The sequence below is a fragment of the Mobula birostris genome, chromosome X, assembly GCF_030028105.1.
Source record: "Mobula birostris isolate sMobBir1 chromosome X, sMobBir1.hap1, whole genome shotgun sequence".
NCBI lineage: Eukaryota > Metazoa > Chordata > Chondrichthyes > Myliobatiformes > Myliobatidae > Mobula > Mobula birostris.
Genome location: NC_092402.1, coordinates 59,309,531 through 59,332,424, shown reverse-complemented (window position 1 = coordinate 59,332,424; position 22,894 = coordinate 59,309,531). Strand labels below are relative to the sequence as shown.

General features: G+C 41.4%; 1 protein-coding gene across 2 annotated transcripts in view; it reads right to left on the bottom strand.

Annotated features, from left to right (window-relative positions):
* Window positions 1-22,894, bottom strand: part of col2a1a (collagen, type II, alpha 1a) — a 93,499-nt gene that overhangs the window by 43,312 nt on the left and 27,293 nt on the right. For both annotated transcript variants that reach the window (XM_072248820.1, XM_072248821.1), the window contains exons 19-32: window positions 22,488-22,586; window positions 21,629-21,673; window positions 20,542-20,640; window positions 19,046-19,099; window positions 18,289-18,396; window positions 14,103-14,156; window positions 12,458-12,556; window positions 11,147-11,200; window positions 9,555-9,653; window positions 9,327-9,380; window positions 7,449-7,502; window positions 6,461-6,514; window positions 5,783-5,836; window positions 1,853-1,897 (exon numbers count right to left, since the gene is read on the bottom strand). In XM_072248820.1, the coding sequence (XP_072104921.1) occupies window positions 1,853-1,897; window positions 5,783-5,836; window positions 6,461-6,514; window positions 7,449-7,502; window positions 9,327-9,380; window positions 9,555-9,653; window positions 11,147-11,200; window positions 12,458-12,556; window positions 14,103-14,156; window positions 18,289-18,396; window positions 19,046-19,099; window positions 20,542-20,640; window positions 21,629-21,673; window positions 22,488-22,586 (972 nt within the window). The remainder of the gene's footprint in view (window positions 1-1,852; window positions 1,898-5,782; window positions 5,837-6,460; window positions 6,515-7,448; window positions 7,503-9,326; window positions 9,381-9,554; window positions 9,654-11,146; window positions 11,201-12,457; window positions 12,557-14,102; window positions 14,157-18,288; window positions 18,397-19,045; window positions 19,100-20,541; window positions 20,641-21,628; window positions 21,674-22,487; window positions 22,587-22,894) is intronic.

Sequence of the window (22,894 nt, the reverse complement as noted above, 5' to 3'; positions counted from 1 at the left end):
GAGTCTATTAGATTATAAAAATATAGGCATCTGTAACAGTAAATATAACACTGCATGAATGTGTAACCCTGCAAAGTTAGAGAAGTCTACATATCAAAAGGGACGTATAGCAATATAGAGAACTGTAACATTATAGGGATTAGTACCTATAGTGGGTTTGTAACATGGTTGGGATGTGTAAGTGTATAGCAATTTCTAACAGTACAAGGGCTCTGAAATACTGTAGGAATATGCATCAATATTGGGCTATATAATACTTTAGTGAGCTATAGTGATATGTAATACCGCAGGAGACTAAAACTACATTCTGTGGTTAAGAAGGCATACGGTGCATTGGCCTTCATCAATCATGGGATTGAGTTTAGGAGCCGAGAGGTAATGTTGCAGCTATATAGGACCCTGGTCAGACCCCATTTGGAGTACTGTGCTCTGTTTTGGTTGCCTCACTGCAGGAAGGATGTGGAAACCATAGAAAGGGTGCAGAGGAGATTTACAAGGATGTTCCCTGGATTGGGGAGCAAGCCTTATGAGAATAGGCTGAGTGAACTTGGCCTTTTCTTCTTGGAGCAACGGAGGGTGAGTGGTGACCGGATAGAGGTGTATAAGATGATGAGAGGCATTGATCGTGTGGATAGCCAGAGGCTTTTTCCCAGGGCTGAGATGGCTAACACGATAGGGGAATAGTTTTAAGATGCTTGGAAGTAGGTACAGAGGAGACATCAGGGGTAAGTTTTTTACGCAGAGAGTGGTGAGTGCGTGGAATGGGCTGCCGGCTACAGTGGTGGAGGCAGATACGATAGGGTCTTTTATGAGACTCCTGGATAGGTACATGCAGCTTAGAAAAATAGAAGGCTATGGGTAACCCTAGGTAATTTCTAAGGTAAGGACATGTTCGGCACAGCTTTGTGGGCCGAAGGACCTGTATTGTGCTGTAGGTTTTCTATGTTTCTACACGGACCTTTACCTGTAGAGTGGTCTGTAACATTACAAGGAACTGTAACAGGACTGATATAGGGCAACACAGCTAGTAGAGCCATTGCCTCATAGTGCCAGAAATCCAGGTTCATTCTTGGCTGTGGGTTTGTGTGGAGTCTGCAAGTTCTCCCCGTGACTATGTGGGTTTCATCTGGGTGCTCCAGCTTCCTTCCACATCCCTAAGGTGTGCAGGTTGGTAGGTTAATCGGCTGCTGTAATTTGCTGCCGGTGTGTAGATGGGGGAAGGGTAGAATCGGTGGTGGGGGGGGGGAGTTGATGGGACTGTGAGGAGAATAATAAAAATTTGGATTGGTGTAGGATCAGTGTAAATGGATGATTGATGGTCGGCACAGACTCAGTCGGCTGAAAGGCCTCTTTCCATGTTGTATCTCTCTCTAACCCCAAGATATGTAATTGTGCAGAGGTCTCTGAGTATTTATAACACAGACAGGGGATCTGTAACAGTATGGGGAGAGAATCTAACAGCAATTCTACAGAGGCACCTGGCGATATAGGTATTTAGCAGCACTGCAAAGGGTCTGTAAAAGTAAAGGTGGATTGGTTACAGAGAGCTTGTAATGTTAAAGGGAGGTGGAACACTGTAAGTGTTTCTAACATTGAAAGGATATGTAACACATGATTTGTAAAATTGCAATGGCTCTGTAATATTGTGTGATATGAAGCAGCTTAAGAATCTGTAACACTGTAGGGATTTGTAATAGTTTAGGCAAATGCAACCTAGCAGATCATGGTAGCACTTTGTGATATTATAGAACTGTCTAAGAGTTGACAGTGAAGGTTGGCACACTAAGGTGGGTAACTTGGTGATTGATGTATCGAGTATATATTTATATTTAAGAAAGAATGTGATACTTACTCTTGTACCAGTCGGACCTGCTGCACCAGCCTCACCTGGGACACCCTGTTCAAGAAAGAGAAAGCACAGGTAAGTGATGACAGACAGTAACCATTGCACCCTTTGCCATTATACATAGGAGCATAACAGTTGAGTCATTTCAGTCACTCCATGGGGTCATGGGGGTCTGCATCTCACTGTCCGAGAGGGCGCCTTTCCACATTTAAATAGCTCTTCTATGTAAAGGGCACTGAACTGCAGTGCTGGAAAGTGGGGAGTGCTTTTACAAATAGGACAGACAAAATAGCCTGCAAGGCCTCATTCTGTGACATGAATTTTCTATCATTCGATGATTTCAAACCTGTATGAAAGCGGCCTGTTTGAAGCATGGCCAATACTAATTCTGCAACGTTTTATTTGGGTCTTCTTTACAAAATTAATTTACCAGCTGGACAGTTAGTCTCAATGTAGCAAAGATCAATACTATTACCACCTCAGAGAGGCCTGGTCACAATTAATTTCTCTCTCACTTCGGTTTCCAAATATCATTTGTTATTGGAAATTTTTCTGCCTCTATTTTATTCAGACTACTCAGCAATTGTGCTCAGAATATTTTCTCCTTGCTCCTCCTAAAATAAATTACCCTTCGTCCTCTTCTTCATTCCCAAATCCTGATTCCATTGTAATCAAGATAAATCCATATTATTTAGAATATTTTAATCAATCAATAAACAAGCAACAAAAATAAAACAATAGCTCATTTTAGATGTTGGTTGGTTTATTTTTTGATTCATTTTAATGAAACAAAACCAGAAGTGTAAACAACAAGAATTCTGCAGATGCTGGAAATTCAAGCAACACACATCAAAGTTGCTGGTGAACGCAGCAGGCCAGGCAGCATCTCTAGGAAGAGGTACAGTCGACGTTTCAGGCCGAGACCCTTCGTCAGGACTAACTGAAGGAAGAGTGAGTAAGGGATTTGAAAGTTGGAGGGGGAGGGGGAGATCCAAAATGATAGGAGAAGACAGGAGGGGGAGGGATGGAGCCAAGAGCTGGACAGGTGATAGGCAAAAGGGGATACAAGAGGATCATGGGACAGGAGGTCCGGGAAGAAAGACAAGGGGGGGGGGACCCAGAGGATGGCAAGAGGTATATTCAGAGGGACAGAGGGAGAAAAAGGAGAGTGAGAGAAAGAATGTGTGCATAAAAATAAGTAACAGATGGGGTACGAGGGGGAGGTGGGGCCTAGCGGAAGTTAGAGAAGTCGATGTTCATGCCATCAGGTTGGAGGCTACCCAGACGGAATATAAGGTGTTGTTCCTCCAACCTGAGTGTGGCTTCATCTTTACAGTAGAGGAGGCCGTGGATAGACATGTCAGAATGGGAATGGGATGTGGAATTAAAATGTGTGGCCACTGGGAGATCCTGCTTTCTCTGGCGGACAGAGCGTAGATGTTCAGCAAAGCGGTCTCCCAGTCTGCGTCGGGTCTCGCCAATATATAAAAGGCCACATCGGGAGCACCGGACGCAGTATATCACCCCCGTCGACTCACAGGTGAAGCGTTGCCTCACCTGGAAGGAATGTTTGGGGCCCTGAGTGGTGGTAAGGGAGGAAGTGTAAGGGCATGTGTAGCACTTGTTCCGCTTACACGGATAAGTGCCAGGAGGGACATCAGTGGGGAGGGATGGGGGGGACGAATGGACAAGGGAGTTGTGTAGGGAGCGATCCCTGCGGAATGCAGAGAGAGGGGGGGAGGGAAAGATGTGCTTAGTGGTGGGATCCCGTTGGAGGTGGCGGAAGTTACGGAGAATAATATGTTGGACCCGGAGGCTGGTGGGGTGGTAGGTGAGGACCAGGGGAACCCTATTCCTAGTGGGGTGGCGGGAGGATGGAGTGAGAGCAGATGTACGTGAAATGGGGGAGATGCGTTTAAGAGCAGAGTTGATAGTGGAGGAAGGGAAGCCCCTTTCTTTAAAAAATGAAGACATCCCCCTCGTCCTAGAATGAAAAGCCTCATCCTGAGAGCAGATGCGGCGGAGACGGAGGAATTGCGAGAAGGGGATGGCGTTTTTGCAAGAGACAGGGTGAGAAGAGGAATAGTCCAGATAGCTGTGAGAGTCAGTAGGCTTATAGTAGACATCAGTGAATAAGCTGTCTCCAGAGACAGAGACAGAAAGATCTAGAAAGGGGAGGGAGGTGTCAGAAATGGACCAGGTAAACTTGAGGGCAGGGTGAAAGTTGGAGGCAAAGTTAATAAAGTCAACGAGTTCTGCATGCGTGCAGGAAGCAGCGCCAATGCAGTCGTCGATGTAGCAAAGGAAAAGTGGGGGACAGATACCAGAATAGGCACGGAACATAGATTGTTCCACAAACCCAACAAAAAGGCAGGCATAGCTAGGACCCATACGGGTGCCCATAGCTACACCTTTAGTTTGGAGGAAGTGGGAGGAGCCAAAGGAGAAATTATTAAGAGTAAGGACTAATTCCGCTAGACGGAGCAGAGTGGTGGTAGAGGGGAACTGATTAGGTCTGGAATCCAAAAAGAAGCGTAGAGCTTTGAGACCTTCCTGATGGGGGATGGAAGTATATAGGGACTGGACATCCATGGTGAAAATAAAGCAGTGGGGGTCAGGAAACTTAAAATCATCGAAAAGTTTAAGAGCGTGAGAAGTGTCATGAACAGAGGTCGGAAGGGATTGAACAAGGGGGGATAAAACAGTGTCGAGGTATGCAGAAATGAGTTCAGTGGGGCAGGAGCAAGCTGAGACAATAGGTCGGCCAGGACAGGCAGGTTTGTGGATCTTGGGTAGGAGGTAGAAACGGGAAGTGCGGGGTGTGGGAACTATAAGGTTGGTAGCAGTGGATGGGAGATCCCCTGAGCGGATAAAGTCGGTGATGGTGTGGAAGACAATGGCCTGGTGCTCCTTAGTGGGGTCACGATCGAGGGGTAAATAAGAGGAGGTATCCGCAAGTTGTCGCTGTGCCTCGGCAAGGTAGAGGTCAGTACGCCAGACTACAACAGCACCCCCCTTATCGGCGGGTTTAATAATAAGGTTAGGATTAGTGCAGAGGGAGTGGAGAGCAGAGCGTTCCAAAGGAGTGAGGTTGGAATGGGGACAAGGTGCGGTGAAGTCGAGACGGTTGATGTCCCGTCGGCAATTAGCGATAAAGAGATCCAGAGCAGGCAGAAGACCAGAGCGGGGTGTCCATGAAGAAGAGGAGGGTTGAAGACGGGAGAAGGGGTCATCGGTGGGGGTGGAAGGGTCCTTGCCGAAGAAGTAGGCTCGGAGACGGAGACGGCGGAAGAAAAGTTCCGCATCGTGGCGAACACGGAAATTCGCTGAAGTGTAAAACCACCTTCTGATTTGCCCACCAGAATCTAAGTTAATTCCTTTATTTCTTGAGACCCGAGATAATGTCTATCCAGTGCTTCTTCACTAATATAATCTTACAAAGGCCAAATGTAGTGCCAGGTAACAGTAGCAGGTAGCACAGCTAGTTGAGTGGCTGCCTCACAGTTCTAGAGACACATGTTCAATCCCGACATCCTCCCTTTTTCCATGTGGGCTTCCTCCAGCTGCTCCAGTCTCCTTCCACGTCCCAAAGACGTGGGTTGGTGGATTAATTGGCCACTGTAAGTTATTCCCTCGTGTATAGGGGGAGTTGATGGAAAGAATAAAACTGGGATTATTGTGAATGGTTGCTTGAAGGGCTGGTTTCTGTGCTGCATGAGTCATAGGTTCACTGATCATTAATAACCTACTGTATGAAACACAATGATGTGTTTTGACAAGCTATACATTGCAACTGCTGATTTCTACCTATCTACCCCATCCTACTAGCACTGTCTTTAACATTGGCCTAATAAATAAATATGAAGGGCTAAAATCTGAACAGATGAACGTTAAACTATTAAAGGAAGCATTGCCTGTGATCAGTGGATTACATACCTGGTCACCTGGCTTGCCACCTTCACCAGGAGGACCTGGGGGACCTGGCAGACCCTGGAGTAAGAGTAAAACAGATTGATTAGTTTTAGATTTTCCTGTACTAAAGATTCGATATACTTAACAATAAACGGAAACAGAAGAAGTAGATTTACTGTTCCTGTTCAATAAATATAACATAGTCATATGTATAAAAATGTAACTTTAGACTGCAATAGATTTAGAATCTTAAATTATTTAGAATTCAAAACAGTGTGCTAATTCTATATCACAAATTTAAAGCAGCTCTGGTTTAACTGGCTTCTGTAAAACGTTGTCCCTTGTGTCACAAACAAGAGAAAACCTGCAGATGCTGGAAATCCAAGCAACACACACAAAATGCTGGCGGAACTCAAGCTCATTGTCCCTTGTGTGTTGGTGAGGAAGTAAAATCTGGTGGGAGGAGGAAATTGATGCTGAGATGGATGGAATAAAGTGGAACTAGGGTTAGTATAAACGTGCTTGATGGTTGGCGTAGACTCAGTGGGCTGAAGCGTCTGTGTCTGTGCTCGATAGCTAACTGTGAGTATGATTTAAATAAGAGTTTCAGATACAAGAGGCAGCAGATGCTTGATCTGCTGATTACCCTCAGCTCCTTAGCATGATGCTTAAATGATATTAAGCAGATTTTATCTTAAATACCTGGAAGCCAGGCGGACCGGGTGGACCTTGTTCACCTCTCTCACCAGCAGGACCCTGTAAAATGAAACAAGAGCAATGTCAGGAGTGAGCAAACACTTCAGCTTTTAACACAGTATTGAATTAAAATTATAGTGCACCCTTAATGATTTGTAAAAATGGATCAAGTGAGGTGGTACAATGACTGTTTTGGTCAAAATTCAGTTCCAACTGAACCTGAGGTCTTGGTTGTAAGAGTGTGGCACATCTCTATAATCAAATGTGCAGTGGTAATGACGGAGGAGCGGCCTAAATCTATACACAAGTAACTAACCTACTCTTTAAATGTGTGTGCTGCAGGAGTAAGGCTACGTTGTTCCAGGAGCGTCCCAGGACAGGAGCCTCTTGGATATTATTGGCTAAGTATTACAACAATGTTCCAGAAAAAGTGGGGAGAAGATCATTTTGTGCACCCTTGTATGGAAAATGTGGGCCACAGCGGGGTGGCCTGGTCAACTATTCTGAGTGATGCAAAATTATCTGGAAAAAATGTTATTATGCTTCATACGTGGAAAAATCAATTTCCAGTTGCATAACACTAAAAATATTTCCAGGCACACACTTTTCATGAAAGTATTAGTGGCCACATTGAAATATGTTGATTGAAATAGCATTTGTAAAGTATAAAATAATGAAAACAGCACTTGTAATACTGAAATGTTTGAGAGTCAGTCCTTATTTTACTTAAATGAAAGTTACTAATTTAATGATTTTTGTAGCTGAATTTTTATGTTAGATTAAAAGATGATGATATTTAAATGGGTGTTTGACGGTGCTGACTCAATGGGCCAAAGGGCCTGTTCCCATGAAATATGGAACCATGAGTCTCTGTGGCAGTCCATGGAGCCTGTATCAATATGGAGGACCGTGACAGGTGATGTAAAGACATTACACATTTTCAAATGAAATATGTTTGCTCATACAACAAATTATCCAAAGTATTTGAACTCACAGATGGACCAGAAGGACCTTGAGCGCCTGTCTCCCCATCTTTGCCAGGCAAACCCTATTAAGAATAAAGAATATCATTTAGTATGCAGTGAAGGAATTAGCAAATAGATTTTAAGAGTATTCTTTTAATCCTGCGAGTGCAGCACTTTAAAACTGTTACATGCTATTATACTATAACATACAGTATTATTCATACATTGTGGGCACGTGACCAAGTGGTTAAGGCATTGGACTAGCGACCTGAAGGTCGTGAGTTCGAGCCCCAGCCGAGGGAACGTGTTGTGTCCTTGAGCAAGACACTTAACCACACGTTGCTCTGCGACGACACTGGTGCTAAGCTGTATGGGTCCTAATGCCCTTCCCTTGGACAACACTGGTGTCGTGGAGAGGGGAGACTTGCAGAATGGGCAACTGCTGGTCTTCCATGCAACCTTGCCCAGGCCTGCGCCCTGGAGAATGAAGACTTTCCAAGCACAGATCCATGGTCTTGCAAGACTAACGGATGCCTTTATTCATACATTATATATTGTGATGTTCCCTATTGCCAATATAGTTCCCCACATATGTCATATTATATAATGCTGTGCATGATATAGCACTCCCAACTCACTCTTACACAATGTAATGTATAAATCTGTTGGATTTAATATAATTTGGTGTTCTTTTAATCTGAATATTGTGGATTGTTTGTAAAATAATATGATATATGGTAAATATACCTACTGTGTTATATCTGAAATCTGTAGCACTTCAGAGATGTATGTATATTGCACATATAGTATACTGTAATAGACGAAGACAACTGCGCTACTCCAAAGAGCGCAATATAAGGTCATTCTTGCCCTTGACCATTAGGCTCTATAATGAATCAATGTATAGCAGGGGAAGTGATGACTCCTTCCTGTTAGACTGTTTGTGCTAACTTATTTCTTATTGTTTCTTACTTCTCTTCTAACATTTGTATATCTGTGCACTTGTAATGCTACTATGACATTGAAATTTCCTTTGGGATCAATAAATTATCTATCTCTGTAATACAAAATACACACTACTCATAACAGGTATGACATATGTTATAGATTATATCTGGTGAGACCAATGAATTGGTTACTATTGCTGGTTTGTGTTATGAAGACTTGCAGAATGTATGAAGTGAGTTAGCTAAACCCACATTCCCATAATGAAGAATGCTCAAATAACTGGAAATGGCGATAAGAGTGCAGCAGCACAAGTGTCAATTTTCTCACTCAGCCCTGGTGATGGAAAATCACGGCTTTTATGCGTAATATTCTACACTTACTTGTATCTTGCTTTACGATACTGTATAAAAACAGTATTAAATCATAGCATTTTATTACGCTACTCTGTACTGAGGCAAATCATGCTATAATTTTGATGGTGAATCCATTAGTTAATATTTCAGTATACTATTGCAAGATCTCCCAGTGTAATAACAACTTCATTTTGATATCAGTGGCAATTGACTACATTTAGTGTATTTCCATAAATTTACATATAGTTAGGCCACTTGCTTCAGGTTATTAACATCTGTAAAGGAAGACTATATGGTAAGATAGGTTGGGTACTCAATGTGTCCACTCATCACAACAAGATACTCAGAAGACATCTTCCATTAAGGAATCCTTTCTAATGAACAATGTGTCTTGCTGTTTCCAATTATGTATCCTCTATTTGCAATGTTTCTATCAGTTGCCTCAGAAAATTATATTATGACCAATATATCATACATAGATATTGTATTTAGTCAAGACGTATGTTAACGGTGACCATGGTATGATCCTTTGAAGCGTGGTCAATCATGATTGATAGCCTTCACTTGTTGAATTACAATTGTTCTGAAAAATATAGGGTTACCTACCCTCAACCCAGGAGCACCAGGGATACCCTTCTCACCAGCCTTGCCAGGCTCACCCTAGTGAAAAGAAAGAAACAAAATAAGTTTACATTTAATCATGGCAGAACATTGGGTCAATCAAATTGTTTTGTTTTATCTATACAAGAAATCCATTGAAAGTACTAGGGAGTACAACACAAGATATACTGAAATCAGAATACAAGATAGAAGCAAGTTAAGTGTTTTTCTTACATTTCCACCCTTTGGTCCGGGGAAACCCATAACACCAGGTTGACCTCTAGTACCCTGTGGACCAGGTGGGCCAGGACGACCATCTTCACCAGAAACACCCTTCAGACAAGAGAGAAAGGTTAATCTGCTACCTGTTGTACAGCAGTTAATGTTGATTACATTTATTCTGCATTAACCTGAACACTAATAAATTGTAAAAAAGGAACCAACACAGTGAAGCTTAAATCATTCTTAGAAATTTCCTTGATGGTTGCATGTTATTCCTATCTTCCTGAAGACTGACTACTTAAGGAACAGCTTAGTCTATCATGCTCTCATTTCACTAGGAAATGGTGATCTGAATGTTTTGCATGCCCAAGAAAATGCTCAGCACCCATATTTTTTATTACTTAGCACAATGGAAGTCTGAAAGGTTTGGCAAGAATACCCTCAATTACCTTTGACAGATTGTCTGAATGCTTGAAACACGTACCCTCTTCCTAAGATAATGAAATGGGGTGAATGCTGTGGAACATGTACCCTCTTTTATAGATTTGAATGCAATGCTCCAAATGTTGGCACATTTACTCTTCAACATTAGGTCTTCCACCTAAGATATGATATGAAGACTCCAAGGCCTGCAGATTCTACGACCCAGGAGAATGTAATGAATTGATATTTTCCTCATCATATACAGGTATTTTTATCTCGGAAGGTTGTAGGACATTTCTAAAGGTTAGTTAGCAAAGTATGTGGGATTGTGGGCTTCTTAAATAGAGGCATTGGGTTCGAAAGCTGACAAGTTGTGCTGATCTTTGATAAAACTCTAATTAGGCCACAATCAATCGGTTGCATAGAGTTCCGATCAGAAGGAGGTCTTTGTCCTTGGGAGGTTGCAGAAGAGCTATGCCAGAGTGGCACTAGGGATGAGGCTTTTAGCTTCAAGGTTAGTTTGGAGGAATGAGACTTGTTTTTCTTGGAGCAAAGGAGACTGAGGGGAGGCATTGTAGAAATGCACAAGATAATAATAAATTAAAATAAGGGAGGAAAAGATGAGTTGTTTCCGTCTCATGCTACAAGGAGTGGGGGTGGGAAGCACAGAATTAAGGCTTTGAGCCGTAAAGGAAGAACATTTTTTTATGCAATGAGTGGTATTGACCTGGAATTTGCTACCCACAGACGTGATGGAAGCAGACATGATGACCGATCGTAAAAAGAAACTGGACAGGCACTTGAGGAAAATCAACTTGCAGGGCTATTGATATAGAATGGTGAAATGTGACCCAATGTAGACTCAATGGGTCAAATAACCTGACTCTGTGACCTCTGTGTATCCTCTGTTATTTTTTGCTCTTCAGCTGAAACAACAGCACAGTCCATGCAGGGACTGTCTCTACATCTCAGTCAAAGTTAGCTATTTTTATAGTATCATAGAGATAAAAGGTCAGCAACAGATCCTTTGGCCCAGCTCGTCCATGCTGACCAAAATGCCTTCCTGAGCTAGTCCCATTTGCCTGTACTTAGCTCAAATCCTCTAAACCTTTTGTTTGACATTAAATAGGGAAACCCTAGAAAGTGACAATAAAATTCAGGAAACCTTTATTTGAACTTACAGGAGCTCCAACTTTTCCTTGAGGACCAGCATCTCCAGGGCGACCTGTAAGACCCTAAACAAAACATAACCCAAATAAAAACTCAAAAATCAGTAAAAACCAAATATCCATACTCTTCATTCATTAGTAAGAGATTTTTGTTTTGTCAGTCACTGACAGTTAGTCCCATTAAGAACCTCGAATGTCACTTTTGGCAACTTATTCTTTTGGGAGAAACAGAAGAGCTGACATTAGGGTTTTAAAAAAATCATTAGTTATGCACATTTATCAACTGTTAAAATAACAGATTATTAGATATTCCATTATTGGGAATTTCTATTTTGTTTGGCAATACTGAAAGACATTTGTATGTGACTTCTCAATATAAAGGCTGAATGAACAAAACCAAAAACACCAAATCATTGGTGATAAGTTCTGATCTACCATTACTGTGTGTTAAAACATCTCTTTACCTCAAGCTTTCCTTTAGGTCAATGAATCTGTGAAATTAATGTGCCATGTGATCTGCAAGAGCACATAGATCATACAGTTGTGTTTAGAATACAGCCAGTCTGGTCAGGGGACCAATTGTTGGTCACTCTCCTCCCCCCTCACCTCTCCAGATCTCTATCACCTCTCTCCAACTTTTAAGTGAACAGAGTTTATGTTATTTGGGGGGTTCACTAATGACTGGGCTGGAATTCAGTACCCTCTTTTGCTGTCCAGTGACCAAAAAATAATACTTGGATCATAGTGTGAAAGCTGTCGGAGCAACACAAATTCGTCCTTCATATAGAATGGTGTATCCTTTTAATGTAAGCTTGGCACATGGGCAGCAAAAATTGGCTGGTATTGTAAATGTTTACCAAAACTAAGGATAATAGGGGGGAAAAAAAAGATTTGAATGCACAATGTATATGAAGGAGACTATCTCACTCAGGGCTCAAAATGCTCCACAGATTGAGCATAAATAGTTTATCAATTATTTACCAAGTTCAGGAACACTGAGTACTGATAGTGAATTCAAGGACCCAATCTCAGCACCACACCCTATTCCAAAAATGTACCTTAGTCCCAGAGGTGAGAGAAATTTAGTGTTCCACTCAGTTTCTGAAATAGTTATCTCATGATTGTGAAACTCATACTTTGAATGGTGAAGGAGTATGTTTGAAAAGAAGCTTTGAAGAAATTAACAAATATAGGAAATAAAATATTGTGTTGTGCATCTATATGGCAAATGTTCCCTCAAAATATTCTCTACTAAATGGTTATTATGAACATTTTGTGTCAATTTTAAGTATGAAAGTTTGGTTCTGTAAAATTCTTGCTTACTCTTGCACCCGGAAGGCCAGGTTCACCTGGGCGGCCAGGATCTCCATTAGCACCTTTAGGCCCAGAAACACCGGGAGCACCACGCTCACCAGGGGCACCCTGCAATAGGAAGCAAAATAAAGATTAGTTTATTTAAAAAAGAGCATTATCAAGCCTATTTAGAATGCAGCCATTTTTAATCACCTTACTTAGTCAAGGCACCTTGGTGCCTTGGTTAGTCCAAAGCCACTGCTTCCATATTTGGGAGATTCTTCTTCCTTTCCATGTTATAAACTTTATTCCCTTGCTCAATATTATTGCTCACCTAGCCAACACACTTTTCGTCCCTCTTCCCTCCAGGAGAAGGCTCAGGGGCTTGAAGACTCATATGGCCAGATCTGGGAGCAGCTTCTTTCCAACTGTGATAAGACTGCTGAACGGATCCTGACCCGGATCTGGGCCGTACCCTCCAAATATCCGGACCTGCCTATCAGTTTTTTTGCACTACCTTACTTTCCATTCTTCTATTTATGATTTATAATTTAATTTTTTAATATTTACTAATTTTTGCTATTTTTAGTATTTAATATTTGTAATCCAGGGAGCAGAAAGTGCAGAATCAAATATCGTATGATGATTGTACATTCTAGTATCAATTGTTTGGCAACAATAAAGTATAAAGTATAAAGTATTATTGTTGCTCTGAACAAAAGCCTTTGAGTCCTGATGCAGTGTCTCAACCCAAAAATGTCAATTATCTTTCTGCCCCTAGTTACTGCTTGACATGCTGAGTTCCTCAGAAGTTCGCTGTTTTATTCCAGATTCCAGTATCTCCTGTGTCTTCAAAAGACATTGATTATCTTTTATCCTCCTCAGCTCCAAATGCATTGTCCTACAAATTGTCCTTATATCCTGTTCCACAAATTACTGCACTCCAAAAGTACTTCAATGGCTGTGAAGCATTTCGGTCGTTGGTCCATAAGTTATGAAAATTGCTGCATAAATGCAAGTTTTTCTTTCGTATCCCTACTAACTTGAATTGCAATGTGCCTAAGACTCCTATTAAGCAGAGCTTCAACCTGCTTGCTCCCTATTTCAACTTCACCCCCTTCTGACCCTGACTCTCTGGAGCCTTCTGGGATATTGCATCACCCGACCATTACATCTCCATAAACAGTGATGCCTTTCCAATTCTTTCAGTCATGATAGTGCCCTCCCCTTTGGCACAGTCCTTCAAACTGATTTTACATTCAAAGAAAAACTAATATTTAACACCAGTTAGCAATTATCATTTGGAATTTACACAGGAATTTTTCAGTGAAGAATACTGCTCCTGCTCCTGTAACAATTCCATTCATCTCTTGAAAAAGGCAAGGTTCAAGGTAAGATCAATTTGCAGAGTATGGCATTGGCTATATAATATTCTCATTACATTACTGTAAAATGTAGTTTTAAAGGAACTGAAAATCAGTTCAAGTTAGAGATTGGATTTTGTGAGTGGTGGTGGATTTTGGTTGCCCAAGAACCTTCCACTTCAAAGAACCAACTTTGGGTCATGATGTACTGAATCTTACGTGCATAATAATTAAGTAATTAAATAATTATTTGTGTTCTTTTAACTTTACAGGCAAGTAGCTGACCTTAAACAATGGGACATTTTACCTACCTTTGGACCGGCCAGACCATCCTGACCTGGGAAACCACGGTTACCAGGAGCACCCTAGCAATGGAAACAAAAGAATTAAAGAGTATATTAAGGTCTCATCACAGTACCACTAAAATTAGTCTTTGCATTAATCTTATTTATCAGTGATCTCATTGAAATATGTAACATTCTCAGGAAGTTTGACGGTGTAGGTGCCTTAAGTATGTTTTCCCTAGCAGCCTAGTGTCAGTATTAGGGGGTCTTCCATTTAAGACAAAGATGAGAAGAAATCTCTTTCTCCTTGAGCATTGTGAATTTTTGAAAATCTCTGTCAAGAGAACTACAGATGCTGAGTTATTGGGCTGTATCATTTGGTATCTGCCCACCGTTACCAATTTAATGTGGATAAATGTGAAGTTATCCACTTTGGTGGCAAAAATAGGAAAACAGAATTTTATCTGAATGGTGGCCGATTAGGAAAAGGGGAGGTGCAACGAGACCTGGGTGTCATTATACACCAGTCATTGAAAGTGGGCATGCAGGTACAGCAGGCGGTGAAAAAGGCGAATGGTATGCTGGCATTTATAGCGAGAGGATTCGAGTACAGGAGCAGGGAGGTACTATTGCAGTTGTACAAGGCCTTGGTGAGACCACACCTGGAGTATTGTGTGCAGTTTTGGTCCCCTAATCTGAGGAAAGACATCCTTGCCATAGAGGGAGTACAAAGAAGGTTCACCAGATTGATTCCTGGGATGGCAGGACTTTCATATGAAGAAAGACTGGATGAACTGGGCTTGTACTCGTTGGAATTTAGAAGATTGAGGGGGGATCTGATTGAAACGTATAAAATCCTAAAGGGATTGGACAGGCTAGATGCAGGAAGATTGTTCCCGATGTTGGGGAACTCCAGAACAAGGGGTCACAGTTTGAGGATAAAGGGGAAGCCTTTTAGGACCGAGATTAGGAAAAACTTCTTCACACAGAGAGTGGTGAATCTGTGGAATTCTCTGCCACAGGAAACAGTTGAGGCCAGTTCATTGGCTATATTTAAGAGGGAGTTAGATATGGCCCTTGTGGCTACGGGGATCGGGGGTATGGAGGGAAGGCTGGGGCATGGTTCTGAGTTGGATGATCAGCCATGATCATAATAAATGGCGGTGCAGGCTCGAAGGGCCGAATGGCCTACTCCTGCACCTACTTTCTATGTTTCTATGTTTCTATGTTACTTTTACAGAGGTTGAGGGACGAAGGACCTGACTTTCTAAACCTGTGATGTGCCCTCTGAAGCAATAAAGGCTCCATGGGCGAAAAGGCCTTGGACAACACATCCATCCCTAGGACTTCCTCATGATCTTTAAAAGGTCACTGCTGTCAGCAGCTTTGCAACAGATTTGAAATATCTCTCGATAATGAGATTTAACTAATTAAAAAAGCGAAGTGCAATGAAATACTAAAATACAGTATTATATAGTAAATATTATATAGTATATATTATAAAATATAGTAAAATTTAGTATTTCATTGCTCTTGCTGCTCCTCCATCTTGTTGCTGCTGACATATAGGCAAAAGCTGAAACAAGAGGTGGCCATAGCTAAAACATTCCACTGTTGGTCTGACCAATCCGTCTCCATACTATAGGACTGCTCTGATTACGTCATCTGGAATATCTTCCATGACGAGGATGTCTGCAAGTTCACGGAAGGGGTCATGAGTTTCATCCAGAAGTGCATCGAGGATGTTGTGCCCCAGAAATCGATCAGGGTCTATCCAAACCAGAAACCCTGGATCAACAATTCCGTGCAAGCAGCATTTACCACGCGACACAGAACTTATGTTGCCGGTGAACAACAGGAACTCAAGAAATGTAGCTACGATCTGCATAAAGTCATCGAGGCAGTGAAACAACAATACATGGACAAGGTTCAGACTCAACTCTCCGCCAACAACACACACAGCTTATGGCAAGGTCTGCACACCATTGCAAACTTCAAAGCTAAACACAGTGGAGTTTCCTACATCGCTGCCTCTCTCCCAGATGAGCTAAATCTTTTTTATGCTCAATTCAATGTTACTAACACTGAGCCCCTGAGGAAAGCTGCCAAAGAGACCTGCACCTTGGCCATCTCTGAGGCTGAAATATGCAGGAGGCAAGGCCGCAGGACCAGGCGGCATCCCAGGGCGGGTACTCAGAGTGTGCACGGCACAACTGGCAGGTGTGTTTACAGGCATTTTTAATCTCTCCCTCTCCCAGCATAGAGTGCCCTCCTGCTTCAAAACATCCACCATTGTCCCTGACCAAAAAAGACCAAAGTAACATGTCTGAACGACTGGCGTCCTTTCGCACTCACCTCGATAATAAGCAAATGCTTGAGAGGCTGGTCAAGGACTACGTCTGCAGCTTGCTACCACCCACACTGGACCCCCTACAATTCGCCTACCAACACAACCGATTAACAGATGGTGCAATAGCCACTGCTCTACACACTGTCCTTACACATCTGGAGAAGAAGGATGCTTATGTCAGAAAGCTGTCCTTGGACTACAGTTCAGCATTCAACACTATAATACCCTTCAGGCTCAACAAGAAGCTCAGAGACCTCGGCCTTCACTCTGCCTTGTGTAGCTGAATCTTGGACTTCCTGTTAGATCACCGGCCGGTGGTAAGAGCGGGTTCCCTCACCTCTGCCCCTCTAACTCTCAATACAGGAGCCCCTCAGGGCTGTGTACTAAGTCCCTTCCCTTACTCCTTGTGTACCCATGACTGTATCGCTACCCACAGCTCCAATCTGCTAATTAAATTTGCTGACGACACTACACTGATTGGCCTAATCTCAAATAATAATGAGGCAGCCAATAGAGTAGAAGTCATCACCCTGACACAGTGGAGCCAAGAAAACAACCTCTCCCTCAATGTCACAAAAACAAAGGAGCTGGTTGTGGATTACAGGAGGAATGGAGATATGCTAACCCCTACTGACATCAATGAATCTAGGGTTGAGAGGGTGAACAGCTTTAAATTCCTTGGCATACACATCACCAAGGACCTCACGTGGTCTGTACACACCAGCTGTGTGGTGAAAAAAGCACAACAGCACCTCTTTCACCTCAGACGGGTGAGGAAGTTTGGTATGGGCCCCCAAATCCTAAGTACTTTCTACTAGGGCACAATTAAGAGCATCCTGACTGGCTGCATCACTGCCTGCTCTGGGAACTGTACTTCCCTCAATCGTGGGACTCTGCAGAGAGTGGTGCAGACAGCCCAGTGCATCTGTAGATGTGAACTTCCCATGATTCAGGACATTTACAAAGACAGGTGTGTAAAACGGGTCTGAAGGATCACCGCAACCACAAACTGTTCCAGCTGTTACCATCTGGTGAATGGTAGTACAGCATAAAAGCCAAGACCAACAGGCTTCCTCCACCAGGCCATCAGACTGATTAATTCATGCTGACACAATTGTATTTCTATGTTATATTGACTATCCTGTTGTACATACTATTTATTACAAATTACTATAAATTGCACATTGCACATTTAGACAGAGATGTAACGTAAAGACTTTTACTCCTCATGTATATGAAGGATGTAAGCAATAAAGTCAATTCAATTCCAACATTAAAATTAAATAAAGTAAAATAATTCAAACGTTTATATCTTTGAACAGGCTTAACACTATTCAAATGAATAGAGTTGCTGTTTTCATGCCTATCCTTCCCTGCATTATGCAGAGGATTCGATACAAATGGCATTCATATCCTCTATGCAGCTTGATGGTAGGTCCAGTAGCAGAACAGGTCAGGAAAACCACATTGCAAAATGCAGAAGTACGAGACACAATGGAGGTCAAATTTCTAACAGTCAGCAGTGCTGCAGGTAAGCATAATTTGATCCATTAGGCATACCCCAGGCTGAGATTCTTGAACTATAAAGTGAGGAGCAATATAGTCTACTCCTGCAACTATTTCTTAAACACTTCTGTTTCAATATAAATCTGTACAGTTTATATGATCAGAGTAAGGAACAAATCACTTAATAAAATGGGTTCTGCTTATTATAATTAGAGAAATACACAGCCTTGTGTAAGTATTGATACTTTTATCTTTGATTATAATGGGTAGAGTACAGCACTAATGGTTGAGATATCTATTGTGCTGCATATTGTCTGTGTAAGTTACGAACAAGCAGTTTAAATTTGGGAAACTCACTCTCTCGCCAGGGGGACCATTTGGACCAGCAGCACCAGGTTCACCACGAGGGCCTCTCTTGCCTTCTTCGCCAGCAGGTCCAGGAGCTCCTTGAGGACCAACGGGGCCCTACAGAGACAACAGAAAAGGAATATCAGATGCAATCACAGAGTGAGCATGCTCTATTTATGCAAATTCTAATTTCAATTGCACAACAACTGTTCAAAAGAGGAGACCTAATAGATAAGTTGAAACATTTTTTTAATGAGATATTACTGTGTGCTTCCTATCATGAGCTGCTGATTTGTTAAGGAACTGGACAAGGCCAGGACCATAAGACTATAAGAGATAGGAGCAGATTAGGCTATTTGGTCCATGGAGTCTGCTCTGCCATTTCATCACGGCTGATCCATTTTCCTCTCAGCTCCAATCTCCTGCCGTCACCCTGTATCACTTCATGCCCTGAGCAATCAAGAATCTATCAACCCCTGCCTTACTTACTCTTCCATACCATCTAATCTTCTCAATATATAATCTCCTTTTAAGAATATATTTTCTAATCATTTCAATCTAATTTAATGTCTATACTAATTTTTTCACTTGATTACTCACTGCATAAGGTCTTAACTTGTGCTCCAAAATTCCACCTAACTTCCCTCTAAATTACTTATCTTTGTGTCTTCTGACATTTTTGTTCGTATTTATTGTTCGAACTAATAAGGGGTACCTCTTCTTTTGAAAACGGAACTATAAAACAAAAATAATTTTAAATACTTACAATCTCTCCTTTTGGGCCTGTTTCTCCCTTGAATCCTGGAGCTCCGGGTTCACCCTATCAGACAAGACAATAGCAGGGTTAAAATGGAGAGTGGAAGCACTCATGTAGCAGCAAGATGTCAAACTGGTGTAGATTAGCTTAGTGGCGTTCACAAACTGTGGCCTTTGATAGACTTGCTAATCATATTGAATATTAATCATATTAATCAATTCAGTGCAATGCTAGCTGTGAGAAATTTCCACAGGATCCACTTAAATTGAAAAGCTCAGAAGAAATATCCTATTCAACTCTTCCAAACTTGTTAAACTTGAGGGCAACATTTTGAGGTTCATAGAACTTTGTTGGTAGTTAAAGGTCTGACTCTGGTGGAATAGTAATTTAACAAAAATAAAAAAATATATATAAATGTATTGTGCACCAGCACAATTATTTGGTTTATATGTGATCTTGTGACATTATATGCCAAAAGGACTGAATGATAACACTCTTTCTCATTCTACAGCAAAGGCAGGCAGGAAAATGCAAGATTATTCCAGCTTCTCTACAGCGATCAAAATGGCCCTTTAAAATAGAAATATTTACCAATTCTACCTTCTCTTCCTGCAGAGAAGTGCTTGGCCTCTATTTGAAATCTGACCATAGTTATGTGATAGAGACCAGGTGCTTCATGCTGTAAAGTACTACAAAAGCAAATCTCTTGCTTTTTTTTCCCCTCCATAACATCCTGTTAGTGACCCATGTGAAAGGTACAGGTTGACAACGTGAAGCTTAGTAAAGCATTGGGTAGTGAATGGAAATCCAAAAAAAAACTTGCAGATGCTGGAAATCTGAAATAAAAACAGAAAATGGAGGAAACACGGTTATAGGGCAGCATCTGTAGAAAGTGAAAGAGAGATCACATTTCTGGTCAAAGATACTACATCGGAATGATCATTGTGTAGTGAAGTTTGACAATAATAGGATACTTGGCCAAATTTTGATGTGGTACAGTTTAGCATTATGAAGTTCAGTGCAGTATAACAATGGGTAATTTCATGAAAGCTTAGCATGCTGAAGTTTGGTGTGTTATCAATCTATAGAGGAGATATAAAGTTTGGGGGAGTTTTCTAATAATGCAGTTTGTTATATTTTATATCATTTTTCAGTATGTAATTTCAACATGGGTTGGCAAAATGAAGTACGGTGTGGTTTAAAAATGTCTAATGTAGCACTTAAGTCATATCACATAGTTTAATTTGTAGTGGTGACATTTAACATATTGTGATGCAGTATGTTTAATTAATATTATACATCTTGGTTGCACGTAATGCTATCTGTTGATAATGATCAGAGTAGCACAGGAAAAACTCCACTGAAAGCAAAGAAAGCCCAGAAGGTTCCAGTTGGGAACATGCTCTAGATCTAACTCTACGTTAAATCATTTTGAAACTGCACATTTCATTCCATTTCATGACGATTCCAAAAGAAATCAAGGAAAATCAAATATATTTGCTTACTTGTTGACCTTTAGGACCAAGTGGGCCTGTAGCACCCTGTGGGCCTGGAGGCCCACGTGGACCAGGGAAACCAGGAGCGCCAGCAATGCCAGGAGCACCCTTTGGGAATAAAACAAGAGAAGTTAACATCAAATGGTTGATGGTGCATTAAGAAGATACAAGGCCTTGACAGCACCAACATTTAACAAATAGGTAACAAGTGTAGGCTTGAAATCTGTGATCATACTCATTTACTTTAAGATGATGAGCAAACAGATGTATAATGGTAGAATTTGGCTTTAATAAGGATATATAAAGGCATTAAAACTAAGAGCAGTGCTGAGTTCAGAGCAGAAAAGATATGATAGTTATATCACGATAAAATTTTTCACACAGAGAACGGTGGGTGCATGGAATGCACTGCCAGAGAAGGTGGTAGAGGTGGATCTTTTAAGAGACTCTTAGATAGATACATGGAGCTTTGAAAAATAGAGGGCGATGCGGTAGGGAAATTCTAGGCAGTTTCTAGAGTAGGTTACATGGTCGACACAACATTATGTGCCGAAGGGCCTGTAATGTGCTGTAGATTTCTATGTTTCTATGTTTTCTACATTAAAATTAAAATGATATGCACCAATTTTCATAAGATGTGTGCAAATTCCACTTTTCTAAATCAATTGATTGGATTCGGTTATTACTTAATCAGGGAAAATTTCCCATTAAGTAAATGCCAAAATGGCCAGATCTTGAAAATGTGCACGTAAAGTACTTTGCACAGGTATATACTGGTGCTCTGCAATGTTTACTCCTGTCATCATTTTATGCAACGGCATTATTCTCATGTTGCACCTAAGACTTAGAAGAATGCACTGGAAGGTAATGATCAAAAGATCAATATTTGGTTTGCAGAACACTTATATTGTGAATTAAAAGTGTTTTGCCTTACTAGGTGTATCACAAACCTAGAGTTATCCAGAGATTTTAAAATCAGTTTGGGTTAAATCATTGCTAGGTGAGCAAATTCATATCTACTTTGATTCTTGGGAATTGGGATTTATTTTATGTTTAAAAATAAGCAGAAGTGATAAAATATTTGGGCCATACTTACAGCTGAACCTTTTGCTCCAGGAATACCATCAGTACCAGGATTGCCCTATAAAACAAGAGATACAAGTCACTGTAACTCAGCAACATTAAACAGCAAGAGAAAAATGAGGGCATATTTCCATAACAATGTTGTATAATGGTTGCAGGAGGTTACTGTACTTTTTTGAAGACCAAACGGTTGCACATTAGTAGTTAGGGTTATGTAGAGTACAATATTAAGGATAAGGATTGAGAGGCATTGATCGTGTGGGTAGTCAGAGGCTTTTCCCCAGGGCCGAAATGGCTAGCACGAGAGGGCATAGTTTTAAGGTGCTTGGAAGCAGGTACAGAGGAGATGTCGGGGTAAGTTTTTTTTACGCAGAGAGTGGTGAGTGTGTGGAATGGGCTGCCAGTGGTGGCGGTGGACGCGGAAGCGATAGGGTCCTTTAAGAGACTCCTGGATGGATACATGGCGCTCAGAAAAATAGGTAAAGCCTCGATAGTTCTAAGGTAGGGACATGTTCGGCACAACTTTGTGGGCCGAAGGGCCTGTATTGTGCTGTAGGTTTTCTATGTTTCCAAGAACTCTACAGGTATATTTGGAAGTACAGATTTGCCCAGGAAAGTAAATTACTAGAACTGAACTCGGTCTCTCTGAGTTAGAGTGGAGAAAAATCTAGCTAACTACTGCGAAGATAGAATCAACTTAAATCTGATATTTTGCCACGGCTAAGTAGCCTGAAGGCTTTCAACAAATAGAGGCAGGCTGTTTGCTACTTCATTTATGATTGACAACTTCTACAAAGATTTGTGGTACTATATTCCTACATTTGGTAACAAAAATTACAAACTCTACCCTGGATAATCAGTTTGTAACTTACAGGAGCTCCAGCGGGACCTGGGGATCCGGGGCTTCCTGACTCTCCTCTTGAGCCCTGGGCACCCTCAGGGCCTCGAGCACCAGTTGGACCAGCTTCCCCCTGTAGGAATAACAAGAAATCAGGCTTAAGTTCAAAATGCAGGAACCTTAACGATATTATGACTTTCTCTGCTGTAATCCAAAATTATAACAAATACAATTAGTGTTAAAGTAATGCTGAATTTTGCTCCTCCATGTCAAATTTGCCATTGGAAAGAATAAATTACTATTTAATTATTTATGGTGCAACTGTAACGAAAACGAATTTCCCTCGGGATCGATGAAGTATGACTATGACTATGACTAAATACTTATCTCTATTGTGCTTATGAAGAAAGGTTTAGGAAATGGGGAAGTTGCAAACTGATG